The sequence below is a fragment of the Stegostoma tigrinum genome, chromosome 15 (genome assembly GCF_030684315.1).
Source record: "Stegostoma tigrinum isolate sSteTig4 chromosome 15, sSteTig4.hap1, whole genome shotgun sequence".
Classification (NCBI taxonomy): Eukaryota; Metazoa; Chordata; class Chondrichthyes; order Orectolobiformes; family Stegostomatidae; genus Stegostoma; species Stegostoma tigrinum.
Genome location: NC_081368.1, coordinates 50,013,789 through 50,037,478, shown reverse-complemented (window position 1 = coordinate 50,037,478; position 23,690 = coordinate 50,013,789). Strand labels below are relative to the sequence as shown.

At 44.4% G+C, this 23,690-nt stretch overlaps 1 protein-coding gene across 1 annotated transcript in view; it reads right to left on the bottom strand.

The window, feature by feature from the left end:
• sytl4 (synaptotagmin-like 4) overlaps positions 1 to 23,690 on the bottom strand; it is an 88,888-nt gene that overhangs the window by 51,873 nt on the left and 13,325 nt on the right. Inside the window, exons 2-3 of the mRNA XM_048544514.2 lie at positions 2,417 to 2,550; positions 2,100 to 2,314 (exon numbers count right to left, since the gene is read on the bottom strand). Coding sequence (XP_048400471.1) covers positions 2,100 to 2,218 — 119 coding nt within the window. The 5' untranslated portion in view covers positions 2,219 to 2,314; positions 2,417 to 2,550. The remainder of the gene's footprint in view (positions 1 to 2,099; positions 2,315 to 2,416; positions 2,551 to 23,690) is intronic.

Below are 23,690 nucleotides of genomic sequence, written 5' to 3'. Positions count from 1 at the left end.
AGGATGGAGTGGGCTGGGTTGTTAGGTCTCTCCAGGGAGATAATTAATACAGGCTACCTGTTGTGAACAATTGGGAAACTCAAAAGCACATACACTTAAGAGGTAAATTTAACAGCAATACCATAATGATCCATAGGCGGCCAAACTGAGGGGCACTATGCAAGGACACCAAGGCTCAAGGATGGGTTGGCCAAGAAAAGGCCATTGTCAGAGGTGATACATTGAAAGACTGAATTTCTCTTATCACTGGTACAGCCTGTCAAAAGGACAGTCTGAGTGCAGCACAACATCAGACGCTTGAATTCACACTGATTTCTAAAAATGGAAACTGGTATCAAATACACAGTAATCAGTTACCACAAAACAGAAAAGCTCTGTTGTGTCTCACATTTCCACAAAATACAACTAGTATCTTCCTGAAAGGGATGCAGCAACAGTTCAAAACTTATGAGGACTTCACAGCAGTGAGTCAATGGTGCTGGTCACTGTTCTGACAGACCATTGTAAATTCATGCATTTTAATTAAATAGACTTTCCAGAGACACTGAAACAAGTGTTTACATTGACTGTTACCGCATAGCCTGCCATTACACACTATTTGTTGTTAGTCACTAATCGTTCCCATTAGCGACTGTTCACCCTCCCAGCTTGATCGTTAGCAACTCTGTCTGCCCAACTGCTCTTCTCTCTCTTTAGGCTCCGTCCTACAGTTTAACTACTTAGCCCATCCCTCTCCCCCTTTTTTCTGCATATAAACTGACGTTTTCCCAGCCACCATCCATCCTGAGGAAGGATCACCAGACCCAAAACGTTAACTCTGTTTTTCTCCTCCACAGATGCTGCCAGAGTTGCTGAGCTTTTCCAACAACTTTGTTTTTGTTAATACTGACTGAGTGTTTCTGGGGAAAAATGGAATTGTCTTCATTTATTTGACATCAAAAACAAATATGAAAGGAGCTTCCATTTGGATACTGATTTAAACATGACTCTCCAAATGAAATGTCAGTTTAAACTGAAAAATAGGAGTATCCCACTCACTGCTATATGGATGAATCATCAAGTCTTCCTTTAAGTTCATGTTTATCCAGCTGCATAATGCTGATAGTGTGTTTCTGTCTCAAGTAATATATTACGTTAAGTGAATTAAAATCTGCTGGTTGTGTGCAGAAATTTTAAAAAGATGGTGAAATTGGAACGTACTGCACCTGGTAGCTGGAAAAGAAAATTGTGCATGCGTGAGACAGGTTGCATTTTTAAATTCTTTATTCTGCCAGCAAAGACTTGTTTCACCCACATTCCCTCTGCTTAAGCAATGATCTCCAAAGGGAGAAATCAGCAAAAAATGTTTGAAGACCTCTGATGTCAGTACAAAGAGCAAAAACCCTGTGGCACCATTCTTCCTGCTGCCTGGCAATGATATTTACAATGCAACCCAATTTGATAAGATTGATAAGATCTGATTGTGGCTTCAAATCCACTCTCCTGCTTACCTCTATACACTTTGACTTTAATTAGTCAAGCATTTACTTAGCTCTGCCTTAAAAATATTAATGGGGCCTCCTTCCACCACCACCTGAAGAAATGAAAAGAATTTCACACACTCACTACCCTTAAAAGAGAAAACAAAAATCACTCATGTTGGTTTAAATGGGAATCACCATAATTCTATTCTCTGTGACAAGGGGGATTATCGTCTCAGGATCTGTATTATTAATCCACACATCATACTTCCATCACATTATAAAATGCAAAATGTTTTTCTATTGAAAGCATTTTCTCATTCAAGTGTTGTCAAGAAAATCTTGACTTAGTCAAGTGGGACTATTGGAGGTTTAGTATCTTTGTTTGAAATTGATGCAGACCTGATCGGCTGAAGGGCCTCTTCTGTAAGAGCATAAGACACGTACTCTATAATTCCATTGCAAAACTGGAAATTACTGAATTGTCATTCATAATTTCTTTTACAGTTTAAAATAGCGGATTAGAGGTTTCCTGAGCTCAGATTTTATGCAGAATACTCTGATGTGATGTCCTAAAAGGAAGGATTTTGAACCAATTACGTTTAGAAGTTTTATTCAAAGCACGCCTCCCCTCGTTACCTTATTCGCTTCTCCTCATACGAACGCAACTTCTCATCTCGGAAGAGAACTGCGACTATTGCTTCCTTTTCTTTATCTGTCAGAAATGACAAGTTGATCATCTCCATTTGTTTTGGCATAATGCTGGATTCACCAAAGGTTTGATGCCCATACAACTACAGCAATTGTTTTCTTATAAAGTGTCGACAATAGGGGGAGATGTCAGATGTTCAAAACTGAAACAGATAATTGGACCATCAAGTTAAAACATTTGATTTTAACAATAAATTGATTTTTATTATTAGGAAATTTGAGGATAATGCTGTGTGTTCACTTACCACTAATTGTTCTTTGTGATCTCCGTGTCAAGCCTTTCGCTCACACCACTGTCCAGTGATTGTTGACCAGTCTGACATTGTGGCAACATCCATCGCCCTCTCGAGGCAAACTTTTACCAAAATCGATCCTAGAACTGAAACAAATCCAGAATGGAATGCAAATGTGAGTCACTGTAGTGAAAACTAAAGGAGAAACAGTGCTATGTAATTCATATAGTTTTCAGACTATCAAACTAAAGGCAGAATCCAATAGAAGATGCAATTATACTAATAAAGTCTTACAGATGCCACTTTGTACAAACCTTAATATTGTAAGGAAAGGCAGTTAAATTCTCTTGAAGAAACCTGGTTAACCTGTAAACCAAATTGTAGAGCCAGCAGTGATTTCTATGAGATACTCAACATACCCAAGACCTTTGAATACATGCTTTGTATGCAGAATTTGCTTAAAATTTAAAACCTGCATTTTGGAATGTCTTTGGAAATACCCAAATGCAGTGAATTGCGCTGGTTTGAGCGAGCGTGGTGGCTCAGTGGTTAGCACTGCTACCTCCCAGCGCCAGGGACCTGGATTCAATTCCACCCTCGGCAACCGTCTCTGTGGAGTTTGCACATCCTCCCTGTGTCTGCCTGGGTTTCCTCCCACAGTCCAAAAGATGTGCAGGCTGAGTGGATTGGCCATGCTAAATTGCCCACAGTGTTCAGGGATGTGTAGATCAGGTGGGGTAAAGAATGATGGGTCTGGGTGGGATGCTCTGAGGGTTGGTGTTGACTCTTTGGGCCAAACAGCCTGTTTCCACGGATTCTAATGACGAAGTGCCTTGTCCGGTACCTGCTCTGCAAACAGCAAAACCTATATTTTGGTTAACCTGAAGAATATACTCACTGCCATTTACTTTGGTACAATACTGTCATAATTATCACCTCTACCCCATCCCCTAATCCTGGTAGGATATTAAATACAGTTGCAGTTCAGCATTCTGATTTAAATTTTATCTTAAAATTACTTTTGCCAGCTGTGAATGTTAAGCACAAGAACAATACAAACTGCATGTCCAGTACACACAGGCTATGCCACACCTACTGAGTTAAATATCTCAATCTCTCTTCCTGGTTCCTCCCATGTCAAGATTAGAATGTGACAAACATGTTTAAGTAAAGGCTTAACTGACAAAAGAGAGAAAAGACAACAGCTGGCCCCACCTTTTGCAAGCATCCTTGCCTGTTTACATTATGTAGAATACTTAAACCAGTAGGTGCAAAGAGCAGCAGAACTACTTACTTAGAGGAGGGAGGACTGTTCAATCCTGAACAAACTCATATCTTACAATGTTGGGAATTGAAACTGCTTTGATAGGATGATACAACAACTATATCACCATTAAAAAGACAGCAATTTATGAGGATTGCCAATGGTCACACTAACTCAAGAGGAGGAGGGCAGTCACTCTAGGGAATTCCAAGCACCAAACAAACAAACAGCCATCTAAAATGGAGTCTTTGCTTATCTGTACTGAACAAAGGTAATGTTGTTAAAACGCAGGTGATTCCTGCCAACTGGCCTTTAAGTAGTCAGAGATAATGGGAACTGCAGATGCTGGAGAATCCAAGATAACAAAGTGTGGAGCTGGATGAACACAGCAGGCCAAGCAGCATCTCAGGTGCACAAAAGCTGACGTTTCAGGCCTAGACCCTTCATCAGAAAAGGTCTGATCTGATGAAGGGTCTAGGCCCGAAACGTCAGCTTTTGTGCTCCTGAGATGCTGCTTGGCCTGCTGTGTTCATCCAGCCCCACACCTTGTTTTGGTGCACAGTACACAAGTAGAGGCCTGTTAAAAACTGACTTGCAGAGAATTGAACCTAACAGACCCTGTAAACAGACACAGATTTTGATACCCAAATAACCAGGTCCTGTTGACTGCAACAGAAGCAACACTTTTTGCTTCCTGATGTCTTAAATTATTTCAGCATTCAGCTAGTGCTAACAGAGCTGTTGACTAACCATTACTGAGAAATTAACTAATATTGTTAAAAACCAGCCTGGACCTCTTAAAGGGAAGGTGCATTGTGTTAGAAGCAGGGACTGAATCTGACTTGTAAAACACTGAATAATAGAATATCAGAGAGCAAGAGTTCGATGTTTTTCAGAAGCTGAATTACATCCCAAAACTGTGCAGTCCAACGTTTACACCATTTTGGACCCAAAACCACACCTGTAGCTTCTAAACAAGGGGCACTGCTGGGCCAATTTTGTGCCAGTAAGGCCATCCTGGTAGTTATTTGCTTTTGCAATCTTAATATTTAGCCAAAGGTTTTAAGATTCATTTATAAGATACAACAGTTACAGTGTGATCCCAATTACGGGTAAAATTCACATTTTAGATTATTATAAGTCATAATTTTTTAAAATTCATTTTATTTAGTGATGTAGGCATCACTGGCTTGACCATGGTGTAGAGCTGGATGAACACAGCAGGCCAAGCAGCATCATAGGAGCAGGAAGGCTAATGATGCTGCTTGGCCTGCTGTGTTCATCCAGCTCTGCACCCTGTTATCTTGGATTCTCCAGCATCTGCAGTTCCTACTATCACTGGCTAGACCATTATTTATTAATCATCCCTAACTTCCCAGAAAGCATTTACGAATTAACTATACTGCTGCAGGTCTGGAATCACCAGTTGGCCAGACCAGGTAAGGATGATAGTTTCCTTTCCTAAAGGGCATTAGTGAACGAGACAGGTTTTTCTGACAATCGACACGGTCATCATTAGATGAAATCCCGTCTCAAAGGACCTGCATATTTGGTGAAAGTTCTGACTGTGAACATCCGATTTTGTTTTAAACCAAATTCAAATTCAACCATCTGCCATGGTGGGATGTGAACTCAGGTCCCCAGAATATTACCTGGCTCTCTGGGTTAGCAATCTAGGAATAATACCATTTGACCATCGCATCCTGTACACACATAACTTAAGGGATTGAGACAGGGCTGCTACGTATTCAAACACAAAACCTTCCAAATTGTTTTCACCTGCCACTTACACAAATCCTGTCTGGGTTTCCAGAGTCTAAATCTGCCTTATCAAAGTCCCAACACTGTTCTTGTTGAATTGTGTTTCCACCCGAATAATAATGAAAATGATACAATGTAGGTATGTAATCACATCTGCCTTTCCAATAGGAATTAGTTAGGGGATGGGAAAGGCTGACTCTGAGAGCCACATGGGAACACAGGTAGGGACGGGCAGGATAAGAGGTGAACCCAGTAATAGTACTGGGTTGGAACCTCGCCAGCAGGCAAAGGGAGAGATGGGAGGAGTATTGTGCTCTTACGAATAGGAAAGTAGAAAGTACATCAGCTTCAGTCCAGAGCTAGAAGCGAAAATAATCCATGATATACTGTATTGTGTTCTAGAATTACCTCTGCACCACTGCTTAGTCTGCAATATTCCATTTTCATGACATGCTGCTTGTATTTAAAGTGCAAGCTCAAGAAGGATTAGAGCTAAGTTCCATCAAATACATCTTTAAAAAGCTGTGCAAGATTATATGGGAGAGTCAGAAATGTGGCATCTAGAAAGTCTGGTTAGGCCACACAACTAGGCAGGTAAATTATAGAATTATAAACACTCAGGCAATATTTTCCCAGCTAGTTGAAACACAAAAGCAGCTTATCAGGTTTCTGAATTACTTCCAAGAAATAAGTTTCACTTTGAATAGAGCTGAGAGGGAGAGTTACAGATAGATACAGAACAAAAGCCTAGGCCCAAAACGTCAGCTTTTCTGCTCCTAAGATGCTGCTTGGCCTGCTGTGCTCATCCAGCTCTACCCCTTGTTAACAACTTATACTAAATGGCACCCACCTGTAACATAACATGCCAATCCATAGCAGTGTTACAATATTTCACATTAAAAGGAAGATGTCAGCATAATTGACCAAAACTTAGAAAAACATATAACACGGAGGACCAATTTAGCTTAGATGTCTGGTTTGCAATGGAGAGTAATGCCAACAGTGCAAGTTCAATTTATGAACTAGCTAAGGTTACCACAAAGGTGCCACCTTCTCCACCTTGCCATGGTGCATCACCAGGTTAAGACATCACCAATCATCTTTCACTGTAATGAGGAAGTGGAACTATGGTGACTTTACTTGATATAATTGAAATACAACAGGACTGAGGATTGATAGGGTAGGGCCATCGAGGGTTTGTAAGCAATGCTGACAATTTTAAAATGGGGCTGTTGCTTAGCTATAAACCAATATAGGTCATCAAGCACATTGAGGAATGGGTGAATGGGACCTGATGGGAGTTAAGGCCTGGGTATCTGGACATTCACGCACTCATGATGCGCCTTCTTCCAGGTCACCTTCACCACTGCATCATGCAATGCACACATGCCTTGCAGACATTCTTCAGTCTAGTTTCCACTAGAAAAAACCCCAAAATACAGGGAGAAAGGAGGACTAGAGGTTGCTTATCATTGATTGTCCAGATGGCTTCTGCAAAAAGCAGCACATCAACATCTTTGACCAGAGATAGCCAGACTTGGACCACCATGTCACTGAAGACATTTCCCATCAGATCGGTCCTGAGCAGCCAGTCTCTTATTCGGGGTAGTGTCTGCAGTTTCTAGACCGCATCCCCAACTAGGGAGAACATCTCTCAAGCCCTACAAGATTTTCCTATGCTTCAATTAGATCACTTTCATTCTGCTGAGAATATAGGCGCAGTCTCCTCAATCTCTTCTCATGGGACATTCCCATCATCACAGGCATCAGTCTGGTGGATCTTGATTGCGTTTCCTCAATGGCAAGTGTATTCTTCCTTAGGTGAGGACATTCCAAATGCAGTTTACCAAGGCTCCATATAGCTGAAGCATGTACCCTAAATGCTAATCGATCAAGTTCACAGACACTTGATCAGCCAAATCTGAAGTACATATTGTTTGTTGGTAAGCGTTCACCACTGAAGTTTGGTTGTAGGTTTGAGCAAGTCAGGGATTTCGGACTGCTACAGTATGAAAGCTTCATTGTGGCTCCCATCAGCTTTAACATTGACCTGTGTGGAGTTTTTTTGTGCCGCACACTGGTTGACCATTGATGGAATTGCCGCTGATGACTGTTCCTGGTTAATCTCATCATGACTGAATTGTCAGGAGTGTGAGATCAATGACACCCTGCATTTGTGGGAAGGCAGCCCCTGATTTTCCACGCATTCTGGTTATTTTCATCCAAGGCAAATTCACATAATTCTCAACCCTGCAAAAGTTCTATCCATTATCTGCATCTGTTATACATCTTGTACAGTGGACTGCAAGACACTTAGATGTGTTTCTTGAAGTACCCTGGAAGGAATCAAAAAGTTTAAGGCAAGTTGTGGCTTTCACAGCCATTGATAATGCATGTCCAACTGGTAGAAGAGATTTTTCTTTAGGAGGTTGAAGAATTCTATGACGACCCACCATGACAATCTCAGCCCACGGGGAATATTACTTTCCCCAGAAGTCAAGGAAGCACAGTCTCATTGATACACCATTAATTAGGCAGTATCTTCTGTGAATTTGTCCTTTCTGTTGCTAGTTTGAGGTTCCCTCCTCAGTACGCCCTTACTGCTATAGATGCTGATCTAAAGCCCAGTCAAAACAGTCACGATGTGATCAGTCATGATCCTTTGTAACAACATTTCCGTTTTGCCTCACTGGAGTGGTCAACTAAAAGTCTAGTCCCACTATTCTCAGAGTTGTCAAAAAAGTTAAACATTCTAAAAGCGTGCTGATTTCTCTAATTTACCCATCTTTTAGACCCAGACTTATAGAAAGCACAGACCAGTTTTCTATCTTTAACAGAAATGATTACAAATAAATAAAATCTAGCTGCGGGTTAACAATTACAAAGCAGTGATATATAACTCCACTAGTTAAAACTCTAACCTCCTTATAAACTCCTTTCTGCGCACATTCAGACAGGCACAAACAGGCAATAAACATGGGTGTTATGGACATAGAGGAAAGAGTGGGAAGGCAATTTATTTGTTCCTGTTCACAGGGCTTGCTGAAATGGTTCTTGTGTCAATCAGCTCCCTGCTTCGTGGTCTTCTCTTTCCAGACATTTTCTTCTCGTTACAGAAGGCACAGGGTGACTGGCTCATACTTAAAGATCTTTGACTTACCAATTAAAAGACACAGCTTACAACAACTGGAAAGGTGCTTTTTATAGCACAGCAAAAACAGATCTTTCTCCTGCAGAGGTCTAATGGTTTCTGCCAAACATTCCCAAGCTGTTCAGCTTATAGCCAGAACAGTGTCATTGGCAGGCAGAAAGGCCCTTGCCATCAATAGATGGTCACTAGTTCACAGACCAAACAGCCATATGTTGCCAGCCAAAACTCCATTCATACGCATTCCTTGCAACTCATCTTGCAACCAGGCTTCTACCACTGCTTGAAGAAGCAACATGTAAACACAGCTTACAATGAGCATTGGGTTACTTACTTTTTAAAAGTGCAGCAATACTTCAATAACCCTTAATTTTCAAAACATTTCCTATTTTAGTCCACAATCAAAAACACGGAAACAAAATAGAAGATATGAAAGATATGAAGCTTTCCACCTCCAAATGGTAGAAATAAATCTCTCATAACCACTATTCTTACCTCACCAACTATTCTCAGAAATGACTAAGAGAATGGTTTGGAACACAGTGCCTTTATTCATAGATTCATCAGGACTCTTGGCCTTCAACCATTTCTATGGTGCGTCACTCAAACCCAACATCTAATTTACTATCAGACATCTCAAACTCCAGGAAACTGACACAGGAGACATTTAATTTCAAAATCATTCCAAAATCTCTGGAAAGGAGCTTCATTTAAACATGATGACGTTGGGCCTGCTGCATTAGAGCAGGACACTTAGATTTCTTTCCATGATTCGCCACCTTGATGCAGTGGTGAGGCTTGTGCCTGGAGATGGAAGACAAGGTGTGATGAAGGAATGATGATGTGTGTTCCTGGCTGCAAACATTGAAGGTGGCTGCAGTGGTAAGGTAGTCCCAGTCGTTGTGGTTCAACACATCACTGAAAGCAGACCATCAATCCATAAGGATTTTGAGGACAATGACAACACCCCCAAATACTCAAAATAAAGTCACATGCAGGCATCATTTCTTACATTCTGTGGCAATGGCACATGGCAAGAGACAGGTTGTGAACCAGGGGTCCCTAGTTAAGAAACTGCACACAGGCAATGCGTGCATATGGTAGTCCATCGGGCTGCATGTTTTGAGTTCAATAATGAGCCAGAGCAGTGATGGAGAAGAAAAAAAAGAATGAAGCAAATCTTTCATGCTAAATGCCACCGTAGCCACAGATCTGTGGAGCGAGGCTTGGCCTGGTCAGTCACATGACAAGCCAATAGGCAGCACCTCACATTTCTGTGATGACATAATCTTCAAATTGAGGGACAACCATGATCCTCTGCAGAAAGTAGTATTGTCAGTGCGCTACAGTTGGTTTTTTTTATAAACTTAATGCGATCATCATCTTTGCTTTCATCTCCCTCCTACCATGTGGGGTGAGTCTGGTCATTTCAACCATCAAAACTGAAATATCTAGGTGAACACTTGTCAGGGTGCAAACATTTTTGTTAATTTCCTAACTTTCCTTTCTTTCTTGCCTTAAAGCAGTGACTCAAAAGAGAAATGATTCCACCTATATCAGCTACAATCGAGCATCCTCGCCCAACTGGCCAATCCAGTGAACGTCAGATGCCTGAACTGAAGTGGAGATGTGGAAGGAGGAACCTAGAGCTAGGCTGAATTTCATGGAGTTCTGCCTTCCAAATGCTGTGCTCAACCTTAAATTCTGTACCTGCACCTGTAACATCACATGCCAAGGAACTATTTTAAGACTCATATTGGGGTCATGGGTGGCAATGTGTAAGGGATGTAGTGGAAGAGCAAGTTTCAAGAAAAAAAACTGAAGAGTCAAGACTTTATTGTCACAGTTGGAGTGCCTTGAACTTTATCGCGACTTTCTGGCAGTGTGTAATGTTTTGTTCTGTGAATATCTTTGTTGACTTTGAGCAAAAGCCAAGTGTTCTTTCCTAGTCTGCTGGGAGAGAGTTCATCTCAAGAGAATTTTCCACTAATAACTAACAGTATGAATGCAGTGAAGGATTAAATAACATCTACTTCCAAAAACAGCAAAAACTTTCTTTTCATGTGTTACTGATAAACTACAGAGACAGACACCAGCATCTGGCTAAAACCCTGAACCCATTAAAGACCAATTGAATAAGCTTCATGATGAAGATGGTGATTTTATTTGCCCCCTGGCCGTGATCTAATTTCTTCAGATGGACAGCACGTGAATGGAATGTAAAGGCTTTGTTCACAGAAATCTTAATACAGTATGGAAGGATGAGGGTGGAGAAAGGATTAGAAAATTACTTTAACTGAGGTATTAAAGCATAGAAATGACCTGTTACATTTTAAAGGTAAAGAGAAACAGTAAATCAGTTTTGATCATGGATACAGATCAGGAAAATCTTTTTTTCCATTGCATTCAGAAATAACTCCACAGTATCTCAACACAGCACCTTTTTTCCTCTCAAATAAATTTAAAGCTGTTGTTTCCTCTTCTGTTTGTACGACAGTATGACTGAAGAACAATTTCATTACATCATTCCAGGCGTTTTTTTCCCTGTTATGTGCCCCATATCTAAGGGAAGATGTGTTGGCCTTGGAGCGGGGTGAAGAAGAGGATTACAAGAATGAACCTATCCCACTTGCACAATTTAAAGTTGTTTTCAAGATCTATCTTTCCCACGCTGTTTATCATAGCTCAATTGTCCTTTATTGCCTCTCAAAACTGACATGCTCAAGTTAGACCATAAGGTCATGAGATATAGGAGCAGAATTAGGCCATTCAGCCCATTGAGTCTGCTTCACCATTTGATCATAGCTGATATCTTTCTTAACCTCATTCTCCTACCTTCTTTCTGCAGCCTTTATTCCTTTTACCAATCAATAACTTAAATATCTCGGTGTTAAACACTCAATGATTTGACCTCCACAGGCTTCTGTAGCAATGAGTTCCACAGATTCACCTCCCTCTGGCTGAAAAAAATTCCTCATCAACAGCTTTCTAAAGAGTTGTTCCTTCACTCGGAGGCTATGCTCTTGGGTCTTGGTCTTTCCTACTGGTGGAAACATCTCTATCTCTGCTTTATCTAGGCATCTCAGTATTCTGCATGTTGCAATGAGATACCACCTCATCCTCTTAAACTCCATTAAGTACAGACCCAGAGTCCTCGATCAATCATGACAAATCCTACCTGTGATTAAATGGTGGAGTGGACTTGATGGGCCGAATGGCCTTACTTTCACTCCTATGTCTCATGGTCTTATTCCTGGATCATTCATGCGATCCTCTTCTGGACCCCCTCCAATGCTAACACATCTGTCCTTAATACAGGGCCCAAAACTGCTCACAATATTCTAAATGCAGCCTGATTGGAGTATTATAGGGCATCAGCAGTACATTTATAATCTTGCATTCTAGCCCTGTCAATGAAACACACAATGTAACAATGCTAACGTTACAGAGATAATGGGAACTGCAGATGCTGGAGATTCCAAGATAATAAAATGTGAGGCTGGATGAACACAGCAGGCCAAGCAGCATCTCAGGAGCACAAAAGCTGACGTTTCGGGCCTAGACCCTTCATCAGAGAGGGGGATGGGGGGAGGGAACTGGAATAAATAGGGAGAGAGGGGGAGGCGGACCGAAGATGGAGAGCAAAGAAGATAGGTGGAGAGGGTGTAGGTGGGGAGGTAGGGAGGGGATAGGTCAGTCCAGGGAAGACGGACAGGTCAAGGAGGTGGGATGAGGTTAGTAGGTAGCTGGGGGTGCGGCTGGGGGTGGGAGGAAGGGATGGGTGAGAGGAAGAACCGGTTAGGGAGGCAGAGACAGGTTGGACTGGTTTTGGGATGCAGTGGGTGGGGGGGAGGAGCTGGGCTGGTTGTGTGGTGCAGTGGGGGGAGGGGATGAACTGGGCTGGTTTAGGGATGCAGTGGGGGAAGGGGAGATTTTGAAACTGGTGAAGTCCACATTGATACCATATGGCTGCAGGGTTCCCAGGCGGAATATGAGTTGCTGTTCCTGCAACCTTCGGGTGGCATCATTGTGGCAGTGCAGGAGGCCCATGATGGACATGTCATCAAGAGAATGGGAGGGGGAGTGGAAATGGTTTGCGACTGGGAGGTGCAGTTGTTTGTTGCGAACTGAGCGGAGGTGTTCTGCAAAGCGGTCCCCAAGCCTCCGCTTGGTTTCCCCAATGTAGAGGAAGCCGCACCGGGTACAGTGGATGCAGTATACCACATTGGCAGATGTGCAGGTGAACCTCTGCTTAATGTGGAATGTCATCTTGGGGCCTGGGATGGGGGTGAGGGAGGAGGTGTGGGGACAAGTGTAGCATTTCCTGCGGTTGCAGGGGAAGGTGCCGGGTGTGGTGGTGTTGGAGGGCAGTGTGGAGCGAACAAGGGAGTCACAGAGAGAGTGGTCTCTCCGGAAAGCAGACAGGGGTGGGGATGGAAAAATGTCTTGGGTGGTGGGGTCGGATTGTAAATGGCGGAAGTGTCGGAGGATAATGCGTTGTATCCGGAGGTTGGTAGGGTGGTGTGTGAGAACGAGGGGGATCCTCTTGGGGCGGTTGTGGCGGGGGCGGGGTGTGAGGGATGTGTCGCAGGAAATGCGGGAGACGCGGTCAAGGGCGTTCTCAATCACCGTGGGGGGGAAGTTGCGGTCCTTAAAGAACTTGGACATCTGGGATGTGCGGGAGTGGAATGTCTTATCGTGGGAGCAGATGCGGCGGAGGCGGAGGAATTGGGAATAGGGGATGGAGTTTTTGCAGGAGGGTGGGTGGGAGGAGGTGTATTCTAGGTAGCTGTGGGAGTCGGTGGGCTTGAAATGGACATCAGTTACAAGCTGGTTGCCTGAGATGGAGACTGAGAGGTCCAGGAAGGTGAGGGATGTGCTGGAGATGGCCCAGGTGAACTGAAGGTTGGGGTGGAAGGTGTTGGTGAAGTGGATGAACTGTTCGAGCTCCTCTGGGGAGCAAGAGGCGGCGCCGATACAGTCATCAATGTACCGGAGGAAGAGGTGGGGTTTGGGGCCTGTGTAGGTGTGGAAGATGGACTGTTCCACGTAACCTACAAAGAGGCAGGCATAGCTGGGGCCCATGCGGGTGCCCATGGCCACCCCCTTAGTCTGTAGGAAGTGGGAGGAGTCAAAAGAGAAGTTGTTGAGTGTGAGGACGAGTTCCGCTAGGCGGATGAGAGTGTCGGTGGAGGGGGCCTGGTCGGGCCTGCGGGACAGGAAGAAGCGGAGGGCCTTGAGGCCATCTCCATGCGGAATGCAGGTGTACAGGGACTGGACGTCCATGGTGAATATGAGGTGTTGGGGGCCAGGGAATTGGAAGTCCTGGAGGAGGTGGAGGGCGTGGGTGGTGTCACGGACATAGGTGGGGAGTTCCTGGACCAAAGGGGAGAAAATGGAGTCCAGATAGGTGGAGATGAGTTCGGTGGGGCAGGAGCAGGCTGAGACGATGGGTCGACCAGGGCAGGCAGGTTTGTGGATTTTGGGAAGGAGATAGAAACGGGCCGTGCGGGGTTGGGGAACAATGAGGTTGGAGGCTGTGGGTGGGAGGTCCCCTGAGGTGATGAGGTCATGAATGGTGTTGGAGATGATGGTTTGGTGCTCGGGTGTGGGGTCATGATCGAGGAGGCGGTAGGAGGTGGTGTCGGAGAGTTGGCGTCTGGCCTCGGCGATGTAGAGGTCAGTACGCCATACTACCACTGCGCCACCCTTGTCTGCGGGTTTGATGGTGAGGTTGGGGTTGGAGCGGAGGGAGCGGAGGGCTGCCCGTTCTGCGGGGGAGAGGTTGGAGTGGGTGAGAGGGGTGGAGAGGTTGAGGCGGTTAATGTCTCGACGGCAGTTGGAGATGAAGAGGTCGAGGGAGGGTAGGAGGCCTGGGGGTGGTGTCCAGGAGGAGGACTTGTGTTGGAAGCGGGTGAAGGGGTCAGTGGAAGGAGGGTTGGGTTCCCGGTTGAAGAAGTAGGCATGCAGGCGAAGACGGCGGAAAAACTGCTCTATGTCCGACCGTGACTGGTATTCGTTGATGTGTGGTTGTCGGGGGACAAATGCTAACGTTACATTTGGCTTCTGAACTGCCAACTGAGCCTGCCTATTATCCTTAAGAGAATCCTGAACTAGGACTCCCAACTCCCTTTCGTGCTTCAGATTTCCAAAGCCTTTCCCATTTAGAAAACAGTCTATCGCTTTTCTCTGATAACAAAACGTGAGGCTGGATGAACACAACAGGCCAAGCAGCATCTCAGGACCACAAAAGCTTTTGTGCTCCTGAGATGCTGCTTGGCCTGCTGTGTTCATCCAGCCTCACATTTTGTTATCTTGGATTCTCCAGCATCTGCAGTTCCCATTATCTCTATCGCTTTTCTCTTCCTATCAAAGAACATAACCTCACACTTTCCCAGACTGTATTCCATCTGCCATTTCTTTGCCCATGATCCTAGCCTGGATCTTCTGCAGCCTCCTGCTTCCTGAACATTACCTGCCCCTCCACCTACCTTTGCGTCATCTGCAACCTTAGTAACAATATCCTCAGTTCATTCATCCTGTGCTGCATACCATTAAAGATGATCACTAGGAGCTATGTGTTCATTCGCTTGCATTATCTGTTGTTTAACATTTGCAATGTACTATATAATAGAATAATAGAAGCCTCACAGCGTGGAAACAGGCCACTCAGCCCAACAAGTCCACAATAACCCTCTGAAGAGCATCCCACTCAGACTCATCCCCCTCCACCCTACCCCTGTAATGCCGCATTTCCCATGGCTAATGTGCCTAACCTACACATTCCTGGACACTATGGGCAATTTAGCATGGCCAATCCACCCAACTTGCACATCCTTGGACTGTGGGGGGGAAACCAGAACTCCTGGACGAAACCCACACAGGCACAGAGAGAATATGCAAACCCCACGCAGTCACTCGAGGATGGAATCAAACCTGGGTCCCTGGTGCTATGAGGCAGCAGTGCTATCCACTGAGGCACTGTGCCTCACAAGGGACTGGAGAATGTGGGGATTGCTACCACATTCGTCGGAGGGTCTGAATGCCAGTAAATCTGCCAGTTCACTCACATCTTTCATTTACTCATTGACTTAACCATCTCACCAGTTGAGTTAAGCTATTCTGTCCATGTTTGGACCAATGCCGTAATAAAGTCAGGAACTGAGTGGCACTGGCAGACCCCAAACTCTGCAGTTTATTGCTGAAGAAGGGCTATTTCTTAGCACTATAATAAAATGTGAGGCTGGATGAACACAGCAGGCCAAGCAGCATCTCAGGAGCACAAAAGCTGACGTTTCGGGCCTAGACCCTTCATCAGAGAGGGGGATGGGGGGAGGGAACTGGAATAAATAGGGAGAGAGGGGGAGGCGGACCGAAGATGGAGAGTAAAGAAGATAGGTGGAGAGAGTGTAGGTGGGGAGGTAGGGAGGGGATAGGTCAGTCCAGGGAAGACGGACAGGTCAAGGAGGTGGGATGAGGTTAGTAGGTAGTGGGGGGTGCGGCTTGGGGTGGGAGGAAGGGATGGGTGAGAGGAAGAACCGGTTAGGGAGGCAGAGACAGGTTGGACTGGTTTTGGGATGCAATGGGTGGGGGGGAAGAGCTGGGCTGGTTGTGTGGTGCAGTGGGGGGAGGGGACGAACTGGGCTGGTTGAGGGATGCAGTCGGGGAAGGGGAGATTTTGAAGCTGGTGAAGTCCACATTGATACCATATGGCTGCAGGGTTCCCAGGCGGAATATGAGTTGCTGTTCCTGCAACCTTCGGGTGGCATCATTGTGGCAGTGCAGGAGGCCCATGATGGACATGTCATCAAGAGAATGGGAGGGGGAGTGGAAATGGTTTGCGCTTGGGAGGTGCAGTTGTTTTTTGCGAACTGAGCGGAGGTGTTCTGCAAAGCGGTCCCCAAGCCTCCGCTTGGTTTCCCCAATGTAGAGGAAGCCGCACCGGGTACAGTGGATGCAGTATACCACATTGGCAGATGTACAGGTGAACCTCTGCTTGATGTGGAATGTCATCTTGAGGCCTGGGATGGGGGTGAGGGAGGAGGTGTGGGGACAAGTGTAGCATTTCCTGCGGTTGCAGGGGAAGGTGCCGGGTGTGGTGGGGTTGGAGGGCAGTGTGGAGCGAACAAGGGAGTCACGGAGAGAGTGGTCTCTCCGGAAAGCAGACAGGGGAGGGGATGGAAAAATGTCTTGGGTGGTGGGGTCGGATTGTAAATGGCGGAAGTGTCGGAGGATAATGCGTTGTATCCGGAGGTTGGTAGGGTGGTGTGTGAGAACGAGGGGGATCCTCTTGGGGCGGTTGTGGCGGGGGCGGGGTGTGAGGGATGTGTCGCGGGAAATGCGGGAGACGCGGTCAAGGGCGTTCTCGATCACCGTGGGGGGAAAGTTGCGGTCCTTAAAGAACTTGGACATCTGGGATGTGCGGGAGTGGAATGTCTTGTCGTGGGAGCAGATGCGGCGGAGGCGGAGGAATTGGGAATAGGGGATGGACTGCCTCCAACCCCACCACACCCGGCACCTTCCCCTGCAACCGCAGGAAATGCTACACTTGTCCCCACACCTCCTCCCTCACCCCCATCCCAGGCCCCAAGATGACATTCCACATCAAGCAGAGGTTCACCTGCACATCTGCCAATGTGGTATACTGCATCCACTGTACCCGGTGCGGCTTCCTCTACATTGGGGAAACCAAGCGGAGGCTTGGGGACCGCTTTGCAGAACACCTCCGCTCAGTTCGCAAAAAACAACTGCACCTCCCAGTCGCAAACCATTTCCACTCCCCCTCCCATTCTCTTGATGACATGTCCATCATGGGCCTCCTGCACTGCCACAATGATGCCACCCGAAGGTTGCAGGAACAGCAACTCATATTCCGCCTGGGAACCCTGCAGCCATATGGTATCAATGTGGACTTCACCAGCTTCAAAATCTCCCCTTCCCCGACTGCATCCCTCAACCAGCCCAGTTCGTCCCCTCCCCCCACTGCACCACACAACCAGCCCAGCTCTTCCCCCCCACCCATTGCATCCCAAAACCAGTCCAACCTGTCTCTGCCTCCCTAACCGGTTCTTCCTCTCACCCATCCCTTCCTCCCACCCCAAGCCGCACCCCCCGCTACCTACTAACCTCATCCCACCTCCTTGACCTGTCCGTCTTCCCTGGACTGACCTATCCCCTCCCTACCTCCCCACCTACACTCTCTCCACCTATCTTCTTTACTCTCCATCTTCGGTCCGCCTCCCCCTCTCTCCCTATTTATTCCAGTTCCCTCCCCCCATCCCCCTCTCTGATGAAGGGTCTAGGCCCGAAACGTCAGCTTTTGTGCTCCTGAGATGCTGCTTGGCCTGCTGTGTTCGTCCAGCCTCACATTTTATTATCTTGGAATCTCCAGCATCTGCAGTTTCCATCATCTCTGATACTATTTCTTAGCACTGTCTTTTCTCCCTTCAAATCACTCTGATCAAAGAGGTAAGTGTGAAGTAACAACTTAAAAGGAGTAAGACAAACTGAGGAATTTAGGGAGGGAATCCCAGAACATAGGGCTGAGGCAAGTGACCACGAGTGGTAGAAATCAGGGTCTGAAGATGACAGAATTAGTGGAATGCAGGTGCCTCAGAAGGTTGTGGAGCTGGAGTGCATTATGGAATTTGGAAGAGACAGTCATAGATGAATTTGAGAACAAGAGTTAGAATTTCAGATCTGAGGTGTTGCTCGATTGGGAGCCACATGTGGTTAACAAATACAGGGATATTAGGTTAATGGATCTTGGTGTGAATAAAGACACAAGTAGCTGTGCTCTGGATGACTTTGGGGTTACACAGTAGAATGTGGGAGGCCAGACAGGATGGTTTTGACAAGTCTCAATGTCACAAAGGCATTAATGACATATTCTGTAGCCGATAAGCTGATGTAGGGTAATATTGGGTAATGTTACAGAGGTGGTGGTCTTAGTGATGCCATGGACATGTGGTTGGATGTCTACCTTGAGGTCAAATCTGCTATGAACAGATATTGCCAGGGACAGGATAAGGCCATTAGCTAGGGAACAGCAGAGTTTGGAGATTTTGATGCTTTTCTTCATTACTGCAATATTTTGAATTGGAGGGGGTGCAATGGCTGAAAGATATTGTGCCACTAGGCTAGTATTCCAGAGCAGAAAGGGGTGGATTGAATGTGGAGGATTAAGTGTGTACAGTCACACAGTAGCATTTATGGAAAGTTAGATATTTGCCTCAAGTTATGTAACTTTGCCAAAAGAAATGTGGAAGCTATTTTCAGAATTAACTGGCTTGGCTCAGATTTTCCTTCGAGCATCAGACAATGGCTTTCGCTGTTCACCTTGTACATAGTTATCCAGGATCCTTTACCAGGCCTGAGAGCTAAGACCTCCAGTCAACTGGTGCCTGTTTGAAATTAACATCTCAACAGGTGTTTCAGATAAAGAGCAAGCAGGGAAGTCCTTCACCTAATCAAACTAAAGTGACCTCAAAAAGAGGTGAGCAACTGCAAAGCCGAAAGTTTTAAATTAAGAAGAACGTCAATCACACTTAAACCATTGTACAGAAAGCAGAAATAAAATCAGGACATAGATTTGTGTTTAAAGAAAGGACATAAAAGAGAACATAGAAACAAAGTGAACAGTTTTAATCCAATTCTTAAAATCTGCAGCATCATTTTCTTCTGAAGGAATGAACTCCATGTGTGATATTAATATTTCAGGACGAGAAAGGTTATTCAACTATAATTATGACTTAATTTGCCCTTAAGTATGTTACTCCCAACAGTATGTGGTCTAACCTTTCCAGGTGTCTGTAAAATGAAAATAGTGTTTAGTTGGATAAGCATATGGATGATGGGATAGTGTAGGGGGAGGGACTTCGATTAGTTCACAGGTCGGCGCAACATCGAGGGCCGAAGGACCTGTTCTGCGCTGTATTGTTCTATGTTACCATCACAGCGATCTCTACACACATGCCACCGAAGACTGCAACAGCACATCTTGTGAAGAATAAGGAGTCACTTCCTGATTTCTGTTTTTGCCTGTTTATGAGCAGATGCCAGAAATGGCTGTTTTACCCAGTATTGCAGAAATGTGCTGATGGCCTCAGTCATTATTATGTACAGCAAAATCTAGGACAAGTTGTTTTAAAAGAAGAAGGTAGTTTGTTAGACTCTGGATCTGGAGCAATGCTACTTCAAAAATGATTAATGAATCAACTAAAAAAAAATGATAAGCCTAAAAACATAAATAGGCAGACAATCAGAAAATTATTAGGACAGTTACAGAATGAAAAAAAATCACTGCCAATCAATTGCTTATATTTTCATTGAATAAAGCAATTAAGTCAGATTAAAAGGTCTTGCCTCCTGCACCTACTCATTATCCTTCATATATTGTAATCTTGCATCAGAGTTACAAAATCACATTCAACCACTGAAGAATTTCCAACTGATCAGTAAATGGAAGTGTGATAGTTTGAAATACGATGCCTTGTTTATCATCAGCATGTAGTAACGTAACTGAATGTCACCCTGAGGGAGGAGACAGGGTTAATGGACAATTACTCAAATCACCCAGTTACAGCCTTTATCTTTGGATGACGTTGTTATCAAACAAACAGTAATAGTTACAGATATCCAGCAGTGGTTAAATCACGAAGATTGAAAAGTTAAGGAACAATGCTGCCATTTTCTATGTCTCCTCTAAACACGGAATTTTGAATTTTTATTTTTTTCCAATACAGCATTCAAGGGTGTTTAAAATTTTGTACATAATTGTTTTCTGACAGTGTTTCTCTACCCGTGGATTTTGAAAGCCTGACAGTTTGTGTCACAGTGCGATGATGTACATACTGAAGAACTCCTAAAATAAATGACTGTGGCACAATGCCTGCCTGCTTATTAAGAAAGATTTCACAATAAGAAAGAATGGTACAGTTTTAGATGAGCTCGGTTAGGTCTGATCTAAAATCCTATGATCAGTTGTAGTCCCTTCACATGGTGAGTGAAATGGAGATCTCTGACAAGATTCAAAAAAGGACCACTAGACTGAAATTGTTAGTTTAAGACTGAAAAACTGTTACTACACAACCACGTAGACACTGACGAGATTTATTCAAAGTTTTTTAAAATCATGAAACCAACAGAGTCGATATACACCGAGTGCCAGAATTAGTTAGGTTAAAGAGCACCAAGGGAGCACAAGTATAATCCAAAACTAATGGAATAAAATTTTGTTTTCAGGACACACATTCTACAGTTTTAGTACTGAATGCGAAAAAAAAACAGGCCTAGACAAACTTCTGCCTCAGAGTATAATTGTCTCAAAAGGAATTAAGTTTAAGCACTAAAATCTCATCTTCCATGTGTCTCATTCAGATGTCTTAGTGACATTCAGCTTTAATACATGTTTTATCTTTGTTATAATTTTAGGATTTTTTTTCCCTAGGCAATCTTGAGACACATTGTTATTTTTTGCTGTCTGTTTCTTCAGACGAGCTAAAATTTACATAATTGTCTGCAAAACATTTGTATCTCAGGACACAGCAGTTGTGTAGTTTCACCGTCACTGTACCCCGATAAGACACCTATTTAACAATACCAGCCTATGTTCATATGGTATTCAGAACGAGCCTGCTGACCGACTGCTCATCCACAAGCACTTGATAGATTGGTCTGTGCTTCAATACAGCTATCAGACTGAACAGCCTGATCTGTCATTGGCAGCCTGGGCCAGTACAGTGTCCCAGGTTAAAAGAAGTTTAGTACAGCTATGCAGGAAGAATGTGAATGAGAACAGAGAGTTTTACCCAACACCAACTAGTTCTTTTGCTCCGGCTCCTTGTTGCCTCACACTGTCAATTTCAGGCTTGATGTCAAAGCCTATCACGATCAGCATTCAGCCACTTCAAACCAGATCCTGGCCTTAAGGTTCCAGGGAACTATGTGCCTGGGCCAGGGGCTCGGGTCTAGAAGGGTTTTTGATGTCTCCACAGCACAATGGCTGACCTGTTTGTTAGGTCCTGACTCATCACACTTGACCTTCAGGACTGACAATTGCCTAATTCCCTGGTCTGCAACTGGAGCCAATAGCATAGTGGTAATGTTACTGGATGTGTGATCCAGAATGCCAGGTTAATGTTCTAGGGACATAGGTTTAAATCCAACCATGGCAGATGGTAAAATTTGAAATTAGTAACACAAAACCTGGAACTAAAACTAAAAAGCCAACGGTAATGATGTTACCATTGTTGACGGTTGTAAAAACTTATGAATATGGTTCACTAATGGCCTTTCGGGAGGGAAATTTGCCATCTGTAACTGAGCTGGTCCACATGTGACTCTTGACCCACAGGGATATGACTGACTCTTAAACCACTTCCTCTGTGTAATTAAAATGGATAATAAATTCTAACCTAACAAATGAGCCCACATCCCAAGAATACATGAGGAAAATAAAAAAGGGACATGGATCCCCAGACTCTGCTAGGGCCAAAGTACCTGACTGACTGTGGCCAACCCTCAGATTAGAATCAGATGATCCCCTTTGACCCTGGCAGTACACCCTGTCTGACCATAGTTCCAACTGGCCCTACCAAGGACTCTTCTCTTTTGGTCTTTCAGACATTCCCATTGGTTGATGCACATGCAGTTTATTTGTCACAAGCTGTTGGCACATACTATTAATATGATATTAACATAGCATGGTGCCATAGCAACATGTCCACTCTTTGATTGTCCAGTCCTCTGAACATTGGCAAGCTGCCATCCTCTCCCCGAGTACTAAAAACAATACAGACCGCAAAGGCTGACAGCCTGTAAGTTAGCATCGAAGAACTAAGTGCAAAGTGAATGACTGCGAACAGAGAAAGGCCACATTACTGGTGGTTTGGTGATGCTTACTTGCATAGAAAAAGGCTGGAAGAGGATACTGTCTGTCAAGCATGGTGGGACATTGTGGTCAAGACAGTGTTGGATGAAATGCTGGAATATGCAGATTGTAAGCTGTTGTCAGGTAGTAATCATGGGCTTTCATGTCATGAATTTGTCTAATCTAATTCCTAGGTAAAAGAGAGAAGAATATGGAGCTGCACAGAAATGAGGTAAATTTATTTAATAATGATACGGAAATATTGTATCTTCAGGTCATTGAAAAGATCCCGAATTTGTCATTTAACATCTAAGCCAAAAATCAGCAATATTTTTCTCGAGATTGAGAAATTAATTTTTTCAATTGTTGCCATATATCTTTTCAAGTTTCTTGACATTGCCCATGTCACTCAGAAAATTCAATCCACAGCCATCTTCAAAGATAATACAGAAGAAGGGTGTTTGCTGGTTTCCTTTGTGTGCATGTATATTGTAAACTATATAATACACATTTGTAATACTATTTATTTGGATTTGTACGGATGTTGAATTTTAAGTTAGTAACTTTTGTGTCTGACATTAATAACAAACCGAAGTACTTCTGTAGTTATGGTGATTTCTTTCAAAACAATTTGGCAGCCTAATTGGTTTTCAATGTCAGGAGTCAAACAACACCAAGTTGTAGCACATAGAACAATACAGGCCCTCTGGCCCACGATATTGTGCTGACCCGTTATCCTACTCAAAAGATCAAACTACCCTGCATAACCTACATTTTACTATCATCCATGTGCCTATCCAAGAGTCACTTAAATGCCCCTAATGTACCTGACTCCACTACCACCGCTGGCAGCGCATTCCATGCACCTGCCACTCTGTGTCAAGAACCTCCCTCTGACATCTCCCTTGTACCTTCCTCCAATCTCCTTAAATTTATGCCCCTTCGTAAATAGTCATTTCCACTCTGGGGAAAAAAAATCTCCGACTATCCACTCCACTATGCCTCTCATCATCTTGTAAACCTCTATCAAGTCACCTGTCATCCTTCTTTGCTCCAATGAGAAAAGCCCTAGCTCCCTCAACCTTTCCTCCAAAGACCTGCCCTCCATCCAGGCAGCATCTGGTGAATCTCCTCTGCAAACTCTCAAAAGCTTCCACATCCATCCAATAATGAGGCGACCAGAACTGAACGCAATATTCCAAGTGTGGTCTACCCAGGGTTTTGCAGAGCTACAGCAAGGCCT